Source organism: Poromitra crassiceps, assembly GCF_964638095.1.
Source record: "Poromitra crassiceps genome assembly, chromosome: 1".
In the NCBI taxonomy this organism is placed as follows: domain Eukaryota; kingdom Metazoa; phylum Chordata; class Actinopteri; order Beryciformes; family Melamphaidae; genus Poromitra; species Poromitra crassiceps.
In genome coordinates this window covers 105002014-105016131 of record NC_139623.1, presented here as the reverse complement: position 1 = coordinate 105016131, position 14118 = coordinate 105002014, and the positions used below count along the sequence as shown (strand labels likewise).

At 43.1% G+C, this 14118-nt stretch overlaps 1 protein-coding gene across 1 annotated transcript in view; it reads right to left on the bottom strand.

The window, feature by feature from the left end:
* gabra3 (gamma-aminobutyric acid type A receptor subunit alpha3) overlaps window positions 1–14118 on the bottom strand; it is a gene marked incomplete at both ends in the record, with an annotated part of 220671 nt that overhangs the window by 35765 nt on the left and 170788 nt on the right. Inside the window, one exon of the mRNA XM_083643203.1 lies at window positions 10709–10929. Within this exon, the coding sequence (XP_083499329.1) occupies window positions 10709–10929 (221 nt within the window). The remainder of the gene's footprint in view (window positions 1–10708; window positions 10930–14118) is intronic.

Below are 14118 nucleotides of genomic sequence, written 5' to 3'. Positions count from 1 at the left end.
TCCCTCAACAACCACCAGACTGATATTTCCTCCCGGGCTGTTTCCTGGAGTCTCCCAGGGATCAAATTACCTCATTCGTGATACTACAGGTAGTTGGCCAGCCGGCAGGAAAGTATCGTGGGACTTGACGAGACTTGGTGACCGAGATCACGAATGAGGTAATTTGATCCCTGGGAGACTCCAGGAAACAGCCCGGGAGGAAATATCAGTCTGGTGGTTGTTGAGGGATGAGATTATGACGATATGTGGTGAAAACGGGAATAAAACTGGCTATTTAGATGCAGGAAAGACAGGCTGCCACTTGGCCCCCACGGAGCTCTATTTTACGACTGGATTGGAGAGTATTGATCTCAAAACAACGCGTAGGACGGCCAGAAACGCTGCGGAGATCACTGGGTGAGTCGTCAGATCATAATTAATGTGAGGAGAGCGGTCCAGGTAAAAAAAAGAACGAAATTCTCCTTTAACGAACATCGGACGGACGGACGGACGGATGGACGGACGGACAACCCGGATCCATAATGCCAACCTGTTGAGGAGAAAAATGGATGCCGACAGACAGAAGGACAGAGTTTACCTCATTTTATAGTAGGACCACATACTGTAATTGTTTATTTTTCCTCATTGTAATGATTTAATACTCTATTGTAAATGTTCCCGGAGATAATGAAGATTTTCTCCGTTTCACTCTGTCTTGGTCTTATGCAGTTACTGCCTGCGCTTTAGCTTGTAGGGAAGATTGCTCGCTGTGTTTTGTTGACATCAAAATATACTCATAACCCTATTCAAGTCTGAGTTTGCGTAGACAGCATAAACCAAAAATGAAAGGAGTAAGATGTTTACATGATGTCACAGTAAAATGTTTAAAATTGGAGTAAGCAACTCAGAGCAAAGCCCTCACAAAATGTACTTTGAAAGCAAATAGCAGAGCAATAGTACTATCAGTATTGCAGACATTCTGACATGTTATCTTGCGCTTACTTGTTCACCCAACATGGGGATTACTTTTGCTGAATTCAAACAAAATGTCAACTTATAAAACCTACAGTACGTATAATGTAGTTCCTCATAGCTAGAGTATAAGGTTATTTACAGTATGTTTACATGCAACAACCTATACAACCAGATAAGAGCTGAATTATCTGTGCACATAAATATGATAAAAGCTGAACGGTTTCTTTTCCTCCTGTTCTGCCTGTCTGTTTTCTTGTATCGTGAAAATGCAAGATTATATTGTTGCATTATGTATTCCAGAGATAACTTTTGTGGGGAGAAATACATTGAAAATGGGTCAGATATGTTGTCAACCCGGCTATAAAATCACCTTATGCAGCGTTTAACATTACCGCGAACACTATATGGCAGGGTGCCAGCCTGCCAGCCAACTTTTTGATACATCGCAAACAGCTCACTTTTTTTGGCATATTGCCACCCCACGTTTTCTAACCCGTTTAACTCTATCACCAGATTAATGTGTTGAAGGTTTTCTTTCATGGAGTGGAGAATTGCTTTCTATATCTCTGATGTAGTCTACATGGAAAAACGTAATTAAAAGTCTGTCCGCAGCACACTAACATTACGTCATGCCCCTCGAGCCCCCCCCCACTCTCGACTCTACACCGGAGGATTTCCTCATAAGTGAAAACAACAATGCCTCTTGTACAGTATGAAAGGGTAATTCCGGTGAGGCTGGTGAGCAGTGGCAGACTGGGACCATATTTCAGGCCGGGAGTTTGACTCCACCCAGGCCAGGCCAACACACACGGACACACGCACGACCTTCGGTCGCCGGCGAAGTTTTTTGGCTGTTTGAAGCGAGACATTGCCTAGATACTGCAAATATAATATATGAAGACGTAAAAACAAAAACATGCCGCTGTACAAAAGCTTCATAGCAAACTTAATTTAAGTAAGAGTGCAGTGTCCTGTCTTGTCTGATGTGAAATGCAAATACAAAAATAATAAAATCAAACTGCTTCATCTCCACTTTAAACTGCATTGTGCAGTCCTACTGATAATCTCATAAAGCACATTAATGTGAAAGCAATAAGCATAGCCTACATGTTTCACTTTATGCTCTGAAATTGTAGCCTACCTGAAGGTTCCTGGTCTGATTCTGATGAGTTCAACACCACCTCCAGTTCTGCAGGAGGCAGGAGCACCTGCTGCAGTGCTAGTGCTGCTTCCAACCAAGCAATCCAACCCATACTTTTGGTTTAGCCACTACTGTTTACATTTGACCAATGGCATTTTTTATATAGCCTATGTGACAGAGTCTGGCTCTCAAAATATGATCAAGCTTGTGTCTAGTCCAGTGATTCCCAACCTGTGGGCCGCGGCCCCCTGGTGGGCCGCGAAGGTATTGCAAGTGGGCCGCCAAATCATTTCCAAAAAAGTATGATTTTTGAAAGAAAAAAAAAGGAAAAAAAAAAAGAAAATTCAATTTTTTTTTGAAAGATTTTGAAAAATCATACTTGAAAAAGTATGATTTTTGTTTCTTTGATGTTATTGCTTTTGCTTGAATTGAAGTTTCATCTTTACATCATCTTTATATTGGGTTTGTGTTTATTTGTAACCCTATCGATTTAATGGGCTTTCTTCTGATATTTGGATTTTGTTTGGATCTGATATTGGATGTCAAATTGTTATGAGAATGCATTTTTCCATTGTTGAAGGATACCGTTATTTATTAATCATTTGTTAATTAGCCTGTTACAGACAGCCCCTTGCTTGTCATTTCTGACATCTGTGTGGTGCTGATGGACAGCTCCTTGAATGATTGGTGTGTGTGTGTGTGTGTGTGTGTGTGTGTGTGTGTGTGTGTGGACAGCTCCTTAAACTGTAATACTGAAGGTGTTGCAACATGTTACAGGTGCTGTGTTAGTGACTGTGGAGCTTCCAACATGTTTCTCCTGTATTCAGTTCAGTCCTTTATGTTCAATTTTCAATAAAAAAGTGCTCTGAGAACGCATTATATGGCCTTTGTATTTATGGGGTCGGAGGTGGGCCGCGAACATTTTTGAGACATAAAAGTGGGCCCTGAGTTGGAAAAGGTTGGGAACCACTGGCTAGTCCATCCAAACCTGCCACCATAACACAGAACGTCTTTGCACAGAAATCTCAAACAAGAAGCCACCAATACCACCAATTATGGTCGAGAGCAGCTTACCTCCTAACAGGCCGGGGCAATGACATCTATCCACCTTATTTTTGGCGGCCATTTTTGCGTGATCTGCATGATGGGTGCTTCTTCCGGTGTGATCCTCCCAGCCTTGTTGCTGACAGCTTGACACCCGTCTGGGCGAACGGAGCAAATCACTAATCAGGTCCAGCTTGGCAAAAATCTCGTCGATAAATATCCCTTTAAGAGCGCAGTGCATTCATGGGTAATCGCCTGCTGTGGCTAATATTAACCATTTCGAGTAACAATGTTTCCATACGGATCACCAGCGTTAGTTTGTTGTTTATAACGTGGCTATATTCATGCGTTATTTCGAATCGCACGTAGGTTACGCCTGGCGCAACCTATGTGGGTTTCAGGACGAAACAGACTCGAGCCACTAACGTCATCTTAAGAGCACAATATTCCTGGAATGCAAGTTTAACTAAACAGTTACATGTCCTCTGCATTCTACATAAAATTAAGATATTACGGGTTGTTTTATTTTGTATGTTACATACTTATTGACCAAGTTATGTTCAATTCAGCCAGGGTACAAGAGACTGAGTGTAGGTGGCCATCTTTTCAAATCAAGTAGAATACATTAGGAAATGGCAAGCTGCAACAATAAGTCACGTTAAACCGGACCTTGTACGCACAATTATTTTTTACTGTGGGACATTCAAAAATAAGGTGGATAGACAGCCCACCTTGTGTGGCCATTATCAAGCAGTAAGTTAGCTCACAAGCCAGACAGTCGTTGCATTGTATTACGCAGAGTTTAGAGAGGGCAGCGTGGTACACACGGAGGCTCACAGAGGCTCAGAAGCAAACACTGGGATAATTTAACCTCATCGGCTGCACTCGCACCCATGGATATTCAATTAAGTCAATTAAGTTCGAGTTATCCGGGTCTTCTACTAAATTCGGCGTCCACCAAGCAGTGCTACTTTTCGTATTATATTGTTTTATGCTGAATAGCCCGCCATTTGGCGATCTTAAACTCGCACATTTTTTAACTGAATTTGGCAGCGCGGAACGAAACATGCAATTTGCATGTTTCGTTCTGCGTTTCGTTCCATGTTTCGTTCCATGCTGCCAAATTCAATGGAATGAAACGAAACTTGTAGCCTATGTTGGACGTAGTGAAGTGTTTTTGATTGATTTGTTCATCCATCAAACCTTTTACTGACAGACTAACTGTAGCCTAAATATCTTACTTTATTTTGAGGTGCATTACATTGCTCAGCCAGAATTTATTCCCACTTCAACTCTCTTTCTCCTGGGTGCGCCTAACGTTAAAATGCACCAGATGACAATCCATCTTATTTGTCCTCAATCTGCATTGAAAATGTGTGAAAATTCACCTTCTTGCAACAGTTGTAGCCTAAGCTAGTGGTTTTCAAAGTGGGGTCCCCAGCAAAAAGGGGGGATTAATCTATGTTCACTATAATTCCATCCATAAGTAACACAATCACAGAATGTATGACCATTTTGGTCATGGGTTTCATATAATGTCTGTGATAAAACATCTAAAAGCAAAACTCTTTTGGGGGACCCTGGAACAAAATCTTATCTATATGGGGGTGTGTGGTGTAATTTGTGTGATTGAATTAAACTGAAATTAAGTTTGATGTTGCCTGCTGTAACAGTGTGGATCTATAAAGCGGTCTGTAGCCTAATGATTTCTATTGATCTTGTTTCCTTGAAGGAGACTGGTGCTGCTATTGAGATTACATTAGGGTATAGGAGTGACATATTTGGGACCCGTTTCTGGCCTACCTTGATGAGGTTAGGGGCGGTGGGTGACTTGCTCAGCTGGTTTGACTTGGCTCCTTGTATAACCCATATGCTTTTATAAGCATGTAAGCACCCTTATATGGGTGGTAGCACCATATTATAATTGTCAATCAATAGTATGCTTTGCTTTGTTTTCCAGCTGTGTCTGAGCTTTTCTTTTGTTTGTATGTTGTTAAAATCTGTCTTCAAACTGCAAAAGAGAAAGAAAAAAACCGCCCAATTTTTTTTCGAAGCGTCCTTCCCTATTGCCAAGCTCAGCAGCCGCCACTGGAACACTTACATACTGGCCTGCCTGGCCTGCTGTTCAGTGAGTGGCCTGACTGCGCTGCGGGCAAAAAAACTATAAAAAATTCAGGCCAGGCCACCGGGAAACGGTTCGTCGCTCCCAATGGTGCAGGCACCTGCTGGTGAGGCTCCCCCGAGATCGGCGGAGGAAATCCAAGGGCAGACATTCCTGACCTTTGAACCGTGAAATCCCCAGTTCCCAGTACAAAAGGAATGCCCCATCAGACTCCACCGTCTTCCCACCTGCAGACTTGATGCAGCCACACTCTTAATAAAGCTACATTGGATTGTTACAAATTAAGTTATTGTTTCTAATTTGCACCGTGTGTTGCACTTGTAACAACATTGTGTCCTTGCCTTACTGTCCTCTTGTCTCTGGCACGGCTTCATCACTGATAATTGGCTCAGTAACTACACAACTTAACTGAATACAACAGGACGAATCAGCGTGACGTCACTTGACTCCCAGAAATGCGGAACCCCGCAGCAGTTAATAGTATGAGTTGTGCCAAACAAACGTTAATATCTCAAAAACTATACATCACATCGCTTACATTCTGAGTGAGAGCAGAATTAGCTCAAGAGTTTGATGTATAATATATGCATGTCATGTTTTAAAAATGTAAACAGAGTTAGACGGCTAGAGTCAGAAACACAAGCCTCGCCCCACTTAGGCTCCATAGGGTTCCATTGCCGTTGCCACCCAGTGACACGGTTTGTTTACCAAAATGCTGCTCGGCTGATCCCTCGTACATCAATCAAATGAGAGCAATGCATCACATATTTGACTTAAACCTGCTAGACTAAATTCATCTCATTATTACTAAGTTGTACTGACATTCTGACAGAGACAAAACAAAGGCATGAAATTACACAGATCAGAAATAGAATGACTTTGATCACAGACCACAGAGAAGGAAGCTGAAGGTGTACACATGGTGCAATGATAACAGAACCTCACATAAAGGGACAGTGCAACGCATACTATAGATTAGAGATTATTCAGTACATCAATTATGTATACTCTATTCCCTATGCAGTATACTGAATATAACATACATTCAACATCTAACATATTCATTAAATGGTTCACTAGTGGTTCAACACACTTTCATAACCCTAAACCATTTGTTGCAACAAATGGACAATACACAGATATTATTTGTTTTTCGTGGATGATCATCCATGAACTCCAATATTTTACTCCAAGTTGTGTACGTTTTACAAAATAAAACATACAAGGTGTTTCATGCTTTATTTCAACCACACAGCTTGGCTTAAATTGAGGTTCTATGAAATGAATGTGTGTGTGTGTGTGTGTGTGTGTGTGTGTGTGTGTGTGTGTGTGTGTGTGTGTGTGTGTGTGTGTGTGTGTGTGTGTGTGTGTGTGAGAAATTCTCTCACGTAGAACAGCGCTGGACCATTATATGCAGACAATGCCAGCTCCTTCAAGCAAGCCTGCAGAATGGAGGCTTTCCAGAGCATTTGTCAATATGCTGCAAACAAGCTGATTATGGATTTAAGCAGTTGCTTAGAGAGGCGTGCCAATCAAGGCCATTTACTATTGTGATGCATTAACATGACCCAATATGAACTTGCTATAAGGATTGCATAATGAATATATATACAGTAGATGGTGAACTCAAAAGTCTAACAAATTATATATACGTTTGCTCAAACAATTCAAATGTTTTCCATGTCTTCTTTAGACAGTGCAAATCCAATGCCTGCATCAATACAACAAAATCTAAATTTGAATAATCAGGTTTCATTTTAGAGTTAAGGCTCCATTATGAAGGTAAGATAGAAACAAAATGATTGCCATTGCTGATTAAAAAAGGTTCAGGCATTTATGTATTAACAATATTAACAGCAGACAGGTCAAGAAGCAGTTGGAGAGGCTGAAACGGAACAAGGCGGCAGGTCCTGATGGTATCTGCCCCAGAGTACTGAAGACCTGCGCAGGACAGCTATGTGGGTCCTACAGCACCTGTTCAACATCAGCCTGAGCCTAGAGAAGGTTCCGGTGCTGTGGAAGACCTCATGCCTTGTTCCGGTTCCTAAGAAGCCCTCTCCATCTGCCCTGAATGACTTTCGACCGGTGGCCTTGACATCACACATCATGAAGGTCCTGGAGAGACTGATGCTGGCTCATCTCAGACCCCAGGTGAACTCCTACCTGGACCCACTGCAGTTTGCGTACCGCCCCTGGATTGGAGTCGACGACGCCATCATCTACCTGCTCCAGCGAGCCCACTCTCACCTTAACACAGCAGGCAGCACTGTGAGGATGATGTTCTTTGATTTCTCCAGTGCTTTCAACACCATCCAGCCTGCACGACTGCGTGAGAAGCTTCAAAGGATGCAGGTGGACGCCTCCACAACCTCCTGGATTATTGACTACCTGACGGACAGACCACAGTTTGTGCGACTGAGGGGATGTGTGTCCGACCGGGTCGTCAGTAGCACAGGAGCGCCGCAGGGGACTGTTTTCTCACCTTTCCTCTTCACCCTATATACACCTCGGACTTCCAATACAACTCAGTATCCGGTCATCTGCAGAAATATTCAGATGACTCTGTAGTTGTGGGGTGTGTCAGGGATGGAGAGGAGGCAGAGTACAGGGAACTGGTGGGCCGCTTTGTGGACTGGTGCGGAGAAACGCACCTCCTCCTTAACGTGTTCAAAACCAGGGAGATGGTTGTGGACTTCAGGAGGACCAGCACGGAGCCCCACCCTATTTCCATCAGGGGTGAGGAGGTGGTGAGTGTGGACAGCTACAAATACCTGGGCGTTCACCTGGACAAAAAACTGGACTGGAGATGCAATACCGAGGCTGTCTACAAGAAGGGGCAGAGTAGACTCTATTTCCTGAGGAGGCTCAGATCCTTCAACGTATGCAGCATATCTTTTACCAGTCTGTGGTAGCAAGTGCAATTCTCTTCGCAGCCACCTGCTGGGGCAACTGCATCAGAGCCGGCGACTCTTAACAAACTGAACAAACTTTTTAGGAGAGCAGGCTCTGTGCTGGGGACCACTCTGGAGCCCCTGGAGGTGGTTGTGGAGGGAAGGATGCTACAAAAAATACTCAAAATCATGGATGACAAGACACACCCCCTACACGACCTGCTGGCTGGACAACGGAGCGGTTTCAGTCAGAGGCTCCGTCAGCTCCCCTGCAGCAAGTACCGTTACAGGAGGTCTTTCGTGCCCACTGCAATAACAATATACAATAACTCCTGGACACGCCGAGAGAGGAGGGCCCTCCTCTCCCTACCCCTCCCTCTCCCACCCCCCCTCCCCTCCTCCTATAATGACCCTCCTGAATGTTGAATCCATACTGCACATGCACAGTGCACACTCATGCACACGTTGCACTTTGCACACTCACAATGCATAGTCATAGCTAGATTACCATGTAATACAATACGCCATACAGGGTACGGCATAGCCATTCCAATTATAATATAAATAATCAAACAGTGTACAGCTTTAGTCATAGAAATAATAGTATTATTTAATATACTTACAGTTTCCGGGAAACGAAAGATTTAACAGCGGTGGAAGTAAAGTTGTATATATTGTAGTTTGCATATTTACGTATTGTATTGTTTATTGCTTCTTTCTAGCAATATGTTGATACTGCTGTTTTTGCTCTGCACCTTACCTACGGGAATTTGTGTAACTTTTTATTGTTTAATTAGTTGTTGATGTCATTGATGCTACTGCTGCTGTAACGGCAGAATTTCCCTACGGGGATGAATAAAGTACTCTATCTATCTATCTATCTATCTATCTATCTATCTATCTATCTATCTATCTATCTATCTATATCATTTCTCATGATATGTCTTACATTCTCCACATGAAATAGCTGGCAAGAGTCTAAAAGGATTTTTATAATTAAACAGATTCATCATAAATAAACTACAGCATCTGAATAAACGCCACAGTACAATAGAAACACATATGTTGAATAGAGAAATGTATGGTGTGTTTTTTTGGTAGCTCTTAACAGAACAGAAACGTGGCTTCAAACTGGACCGACTTGAATACTACATTATGTCTAGCCTTGGCAGAAATGCCACCCCATCAAATGAACTCATGAGGGACCTCACATATTTAAGAATAATATTTTTCACCGTTTTATGTACTGCCAAGCACAAGCAATTAAATTCACACGAGCAACCTTAAACATCAGCACTCACTGACCTTCTGGGTGACCATCATAAGCCTCATATTTACAAGTCACAAGCCTGACGAAAGTGGAGGGAAGGTTGGGTTAGGGGTTAGGGTTAGGACGGTTGCTTTCACTGAAACATTAGATGGGTTGAAAGTTTGAAACCAGTATGTTTTTGCATGTTTTACTTTGCTGTTACTCTATTTTGGGGGCGTCAAACCCATAGAGCTCCACCCCTATTGTTTTTGTTATGATTCTTCTTCTTTCTTGCTGTAAAACGATCCGTACCAGAGACGGTACAGTAAGTCGTAGAGCAACCAAATTCGATGGATAGGTTTCAAATCCACACTACAATTGGCCAGATGGGGTATTACATTCTAGCTTTTACCTCCTGAACCATAAGGTATAGTACCCCCCCCCCCCAATGCAAATCCTATTTTTGCTATTTCTCCCACAAAGTTGATTTAAATCTCAACAAAATGTTTCTCACAGCATAAATGGTGGAGCACAAATCAAGTTGATGGCAAAGACGTGCAACCGAAAGTGCGGAATAGTTCCTCAATGCTTGATGCTAGAGAAAGCTAACTTGACATACATATGGTATATTATGGGATGGACCCCAAAGAGTGTCAGACCACATTTGATCATGCTAAATACCCCCCCCCCCACCATCAGGATAAATTGACCATTTTTCAATAACAATATGTCAGGGAACATTTCACCTGCAGTTGCAGGACTAACACAGCAAAGTTTGAGACTATAGAACTTTTCCATCATGAATGAATTAATGCAGTTTCTATTCTCACTGTCAAATCATTTGCCGTATAGGCTAGGGTACACTAATGGCCACTTGCATCTATATATTATTCTGTTTTGGTTTTAGTCCTCTAGACGAAGCTGTCCAGCTAGAAAGAATACCACTCACTGACTGTTTGTCTCTTGGTAGTAGCTGATGTTATATTACAGCGTGTTTAAGGTACTGCATATGCATAGTCACAATCCTTTGCTCAAGTGTTATTCACTGAGGCTAGTTACCCATCTGTTTGTGTAGCTGGGCCAGATTGGATCCCAGTCACTTCTCTGACAGTCAGACACATTGCTCCAGGTAGCTGCCACATCGGCTCTCTACAACTCCATCTACCAATTTATTTATCAAGGTAGCGAGGATTGTCTCTCCTGACGACTAGCAGAACATGTAGCAGTGGCTGAAATGGTGTCATGACAACCAGCAAATGAAGAGTCAGTGTGGATTTTGGGGTACAGTAAGTGCAACAGTGGTTCACCTCATTGTGTAGAGAAGAGTGCCGTTGTCGACTAGTCGCAGCAGCTTGTTAGGAGTGGTCATGTTGTGGGCCACGGATTTCTTGCCGTTGTGGAAGAAGGTATCAGGAGTCCAGATCTTACTGGCCAGGAGGTTGTTGAGGGGAAGGACCTGCATGGGCCCGTCAAACTTCAGCCTCTCATCCCTCCAGCTCTGACGGAAGAACACATCGATGGTGTACTCCTAAGAGACAGAAAGGCACAATGATCAGTTGCTATTGTTGGGGGGGGGGGGGGGGGGGGGCAACAGATCACATTGGACAGAGCGCTGAATACAAAGGAGTAATCATTATTATATGCACTGTAAAAACTTTTGCATGTTGTAATCTACTGTTAAACACAGATTATAACATGCTTTTTGGAAGGATGTTAGCAGGGCAAAAGGCATTTAGAATGTGAGATTTTCCAATAGATTTTGCATGTGGTGTAGTCACACAATGAACTGAATGCCTGTTGAGAATGCCTGTGTATTATATTACTAGTTACAATTTTAAGAATGCAATCATGGTTAGGTTTAAAAAATGTGCCTCCCAAGCCTGCAAATACTAATCTCATGTAAAGCCTGTCGTATCCCACATTACCCATTACCAGGGATAGAGCTTTGATGATAGAGAGGGCCACAAAAAATGTTTCTCGCAACCAGAGGGCCAGATTGTGACCATGCACTTCCACCTGTAGCCTACTATAACACCATCACTCCCAATTATAGCTACTAATTTGATGAAAAGAACTGGTAAGCAAAGTTTATTATACCAACATTTATATTTTTCATATTCAAATTTAGTAATTCAGATGATACATTTTGCTCTAGCTTTAAAACAGCCCGCTACAGCAATTTGATGGGGTACATCACCCAAATATGTGACATTAATCAGATTAGTAATGTTGCATGTGCAATATCCTGGATATTACAATCGTGTTAGCTCAAATGCTAACGTTAAACAGTATGTGGATGGACAATGCTAACGCCATTAGCGCCATGTTCTGGGTTGTACAGTAAAATAAAAACACTGATTTTGGGGGTCTAACATAACCTAACCAAAAACGTCCGCCTTGTAAAACAAAACAAAACAAAACATTTGGAAATTGACCCACTGAGTGAGGTCGGGGGCCGCATGCGCTCCGCGGGCCGCCAGTTGCCCACCCGACCTATATGGTTAACCTTAGATCAGTATTACACATGCACTTTGGTTCATGAAACTCCATTTACAGTACAGCTGTTTTCAGGAAGTAGCCAGGCAAAATCGTGAACTTATTTCACATCATTCAATAGAACTTGGTGTCCTAGCAACAGAATTCCCTCATCAGCTGCTTACTGCGGCTGTGGCAGACTGCAGTCTTCTTGAGAGTGAAGAAAACTGTCTGTATCTCACGCATCAACACACATGACTGGAAATCAATTTTAAAAAACACGCACATCCCAGATGTGTTTCTTCCTAATTCGCTCTATGCTTTTGCTAGTACAGTAAAGGGGGTACGGTGGCGCAGTCGGTAGCGCTGTCGCCTCACAGCTAGAAGGTCCTGAGTTCGATTCTCGCCTGGGACGCTGTGGGCGCTGGAGTTGTGACCCCCCCATATCTTCAGTGCCTACTGCCCAGGAAAGGGCCTTTCTGTGTGTCCCCGTACCCCCCAGGGGGTTCCTCCGTACATAACCCCCCACTAAAAACATGCAGAAGATCGTCATCCGACCAGTGACGACAACATCTGAAGTTGGTCCAATGATGGTCCCCGGGCGCTGGAAAGAAAAAGCGACCACTGCGTCTCTTTCCTCAATGAAATCTTTATTCCGAGAAGAACTTATCCTCAACAATTCTCTTAAACAAGGCAGTTAAAGTTTTAATTGTTTATCTGTTTAAAAAAGATACAGTATGTGGCACTTGTAAAGGCAGCCGAGCCTGAGCCCAAATTTATTCACAAATTAACCAGCCATTTTTTTTTAAGATGGAAATGGTCCCACGCCAAAGCTCGCCTTGCTCTCTTCATGTTTAGTTTCGATTTCTATGGCAGCCCGTAGGCAGCTGAGTATTCGATCAAATTCCACAGATCGAAAAATTCTTAACGATCGATTATCGATTAATCATGCCCATCCCTAGTGTGTAGCCACATTAACATGGACATATGTAAACTGAAATCGCACAAACACTTCCTCTTTTTGACACAATCCCTCTAAAGCCCACAGAGTTTCACAGACAGTTCAACACAGAAAGTGAGGGAGAAGTTAGTGAGTTTGACAAAGGTACAGTTGGTGCATCTGCAGTATGTTAATGATATCAGCTTGAGGTGGTAATGAAGTAGATGCCCAGTGCAAAGACCACAGCACAAGGAAGATCGATGAACACACACCCCCACCCACCCACCCCCCCCCCCCACACACACACACACACACACACACACACACACACACACACACACACACACACACACAGTGATTTAATGTTGTGCCTGCTCTTCGACCAAGAGTTAGCTGCTGCACTCCAGGAAAGTTTGCTACATCTTGGCACAGAAAGACCTTGGGCTTTTTTAGCCTCTGGTGGAAAGGTTTCTCTGGCTATGGAAAAAATTTCTTTCTTTCTGCCTTTTTTTCCCCATGAGGGCCAACTTCTCTTCTCTCATCCCAACCAATGCCAACATCTATTGATGAATACCTAGAGCCTGTTTGGTGTAGCTGGGCCAAGGTATCATTTGTTTATTTGTTTTGGACAGGGATAATGTGTCAAGATGGGAGATTAATGTGAAGATTGAGATCATGGAAAAGCAGAGTCAATCACCACACAGGGCCAAATGGCACACCCAATTCAAATGCCAGCTGGTATTCCTCCAGGGATGGAGTGATTGATTTCTCCTCGACAGAGGAGATGGAGCGGAGCATCTACCCAAATGAAAAGGGAGGGTTGGGGTTGGCCCATCTTCTTAACGTGAGTGAGGATCACAAATAGCTGGTACTGTAGCACTTCATCCAGATACCAGTTTATAACATATTTATGACACCTGGATGACAGCTTTATAAATACTTGCTGGATTATTGAATACAGATTTTTATATATAATTGTACAAACACATATATCACCTTTTTTCGACAGAGGTGGATAAAAATGGGTAGTTAACAATCAGCATCTCACTCACCAGGGAGACTTTTATTTAGGAAATTCTGCTCAGTAAATGAAATCACGGGGGGCATGGTGGTGCAGTGGTAAGCACTGTCGCCTCACAGCTAGAAGGTCCTGGGTTCGATTCCCACCTGGGTTGCTGTGAGCGCTGAATGAATGCGTGCCCGTCCGCATGTCCTCGAGTGCCCACCGCCCAGGTGGGGTCGTCAAAAGGGCCTTTCTGTGTGGAGTTTGCATGTTCTCCCCATGTTCCCTGGGAGTTTCCT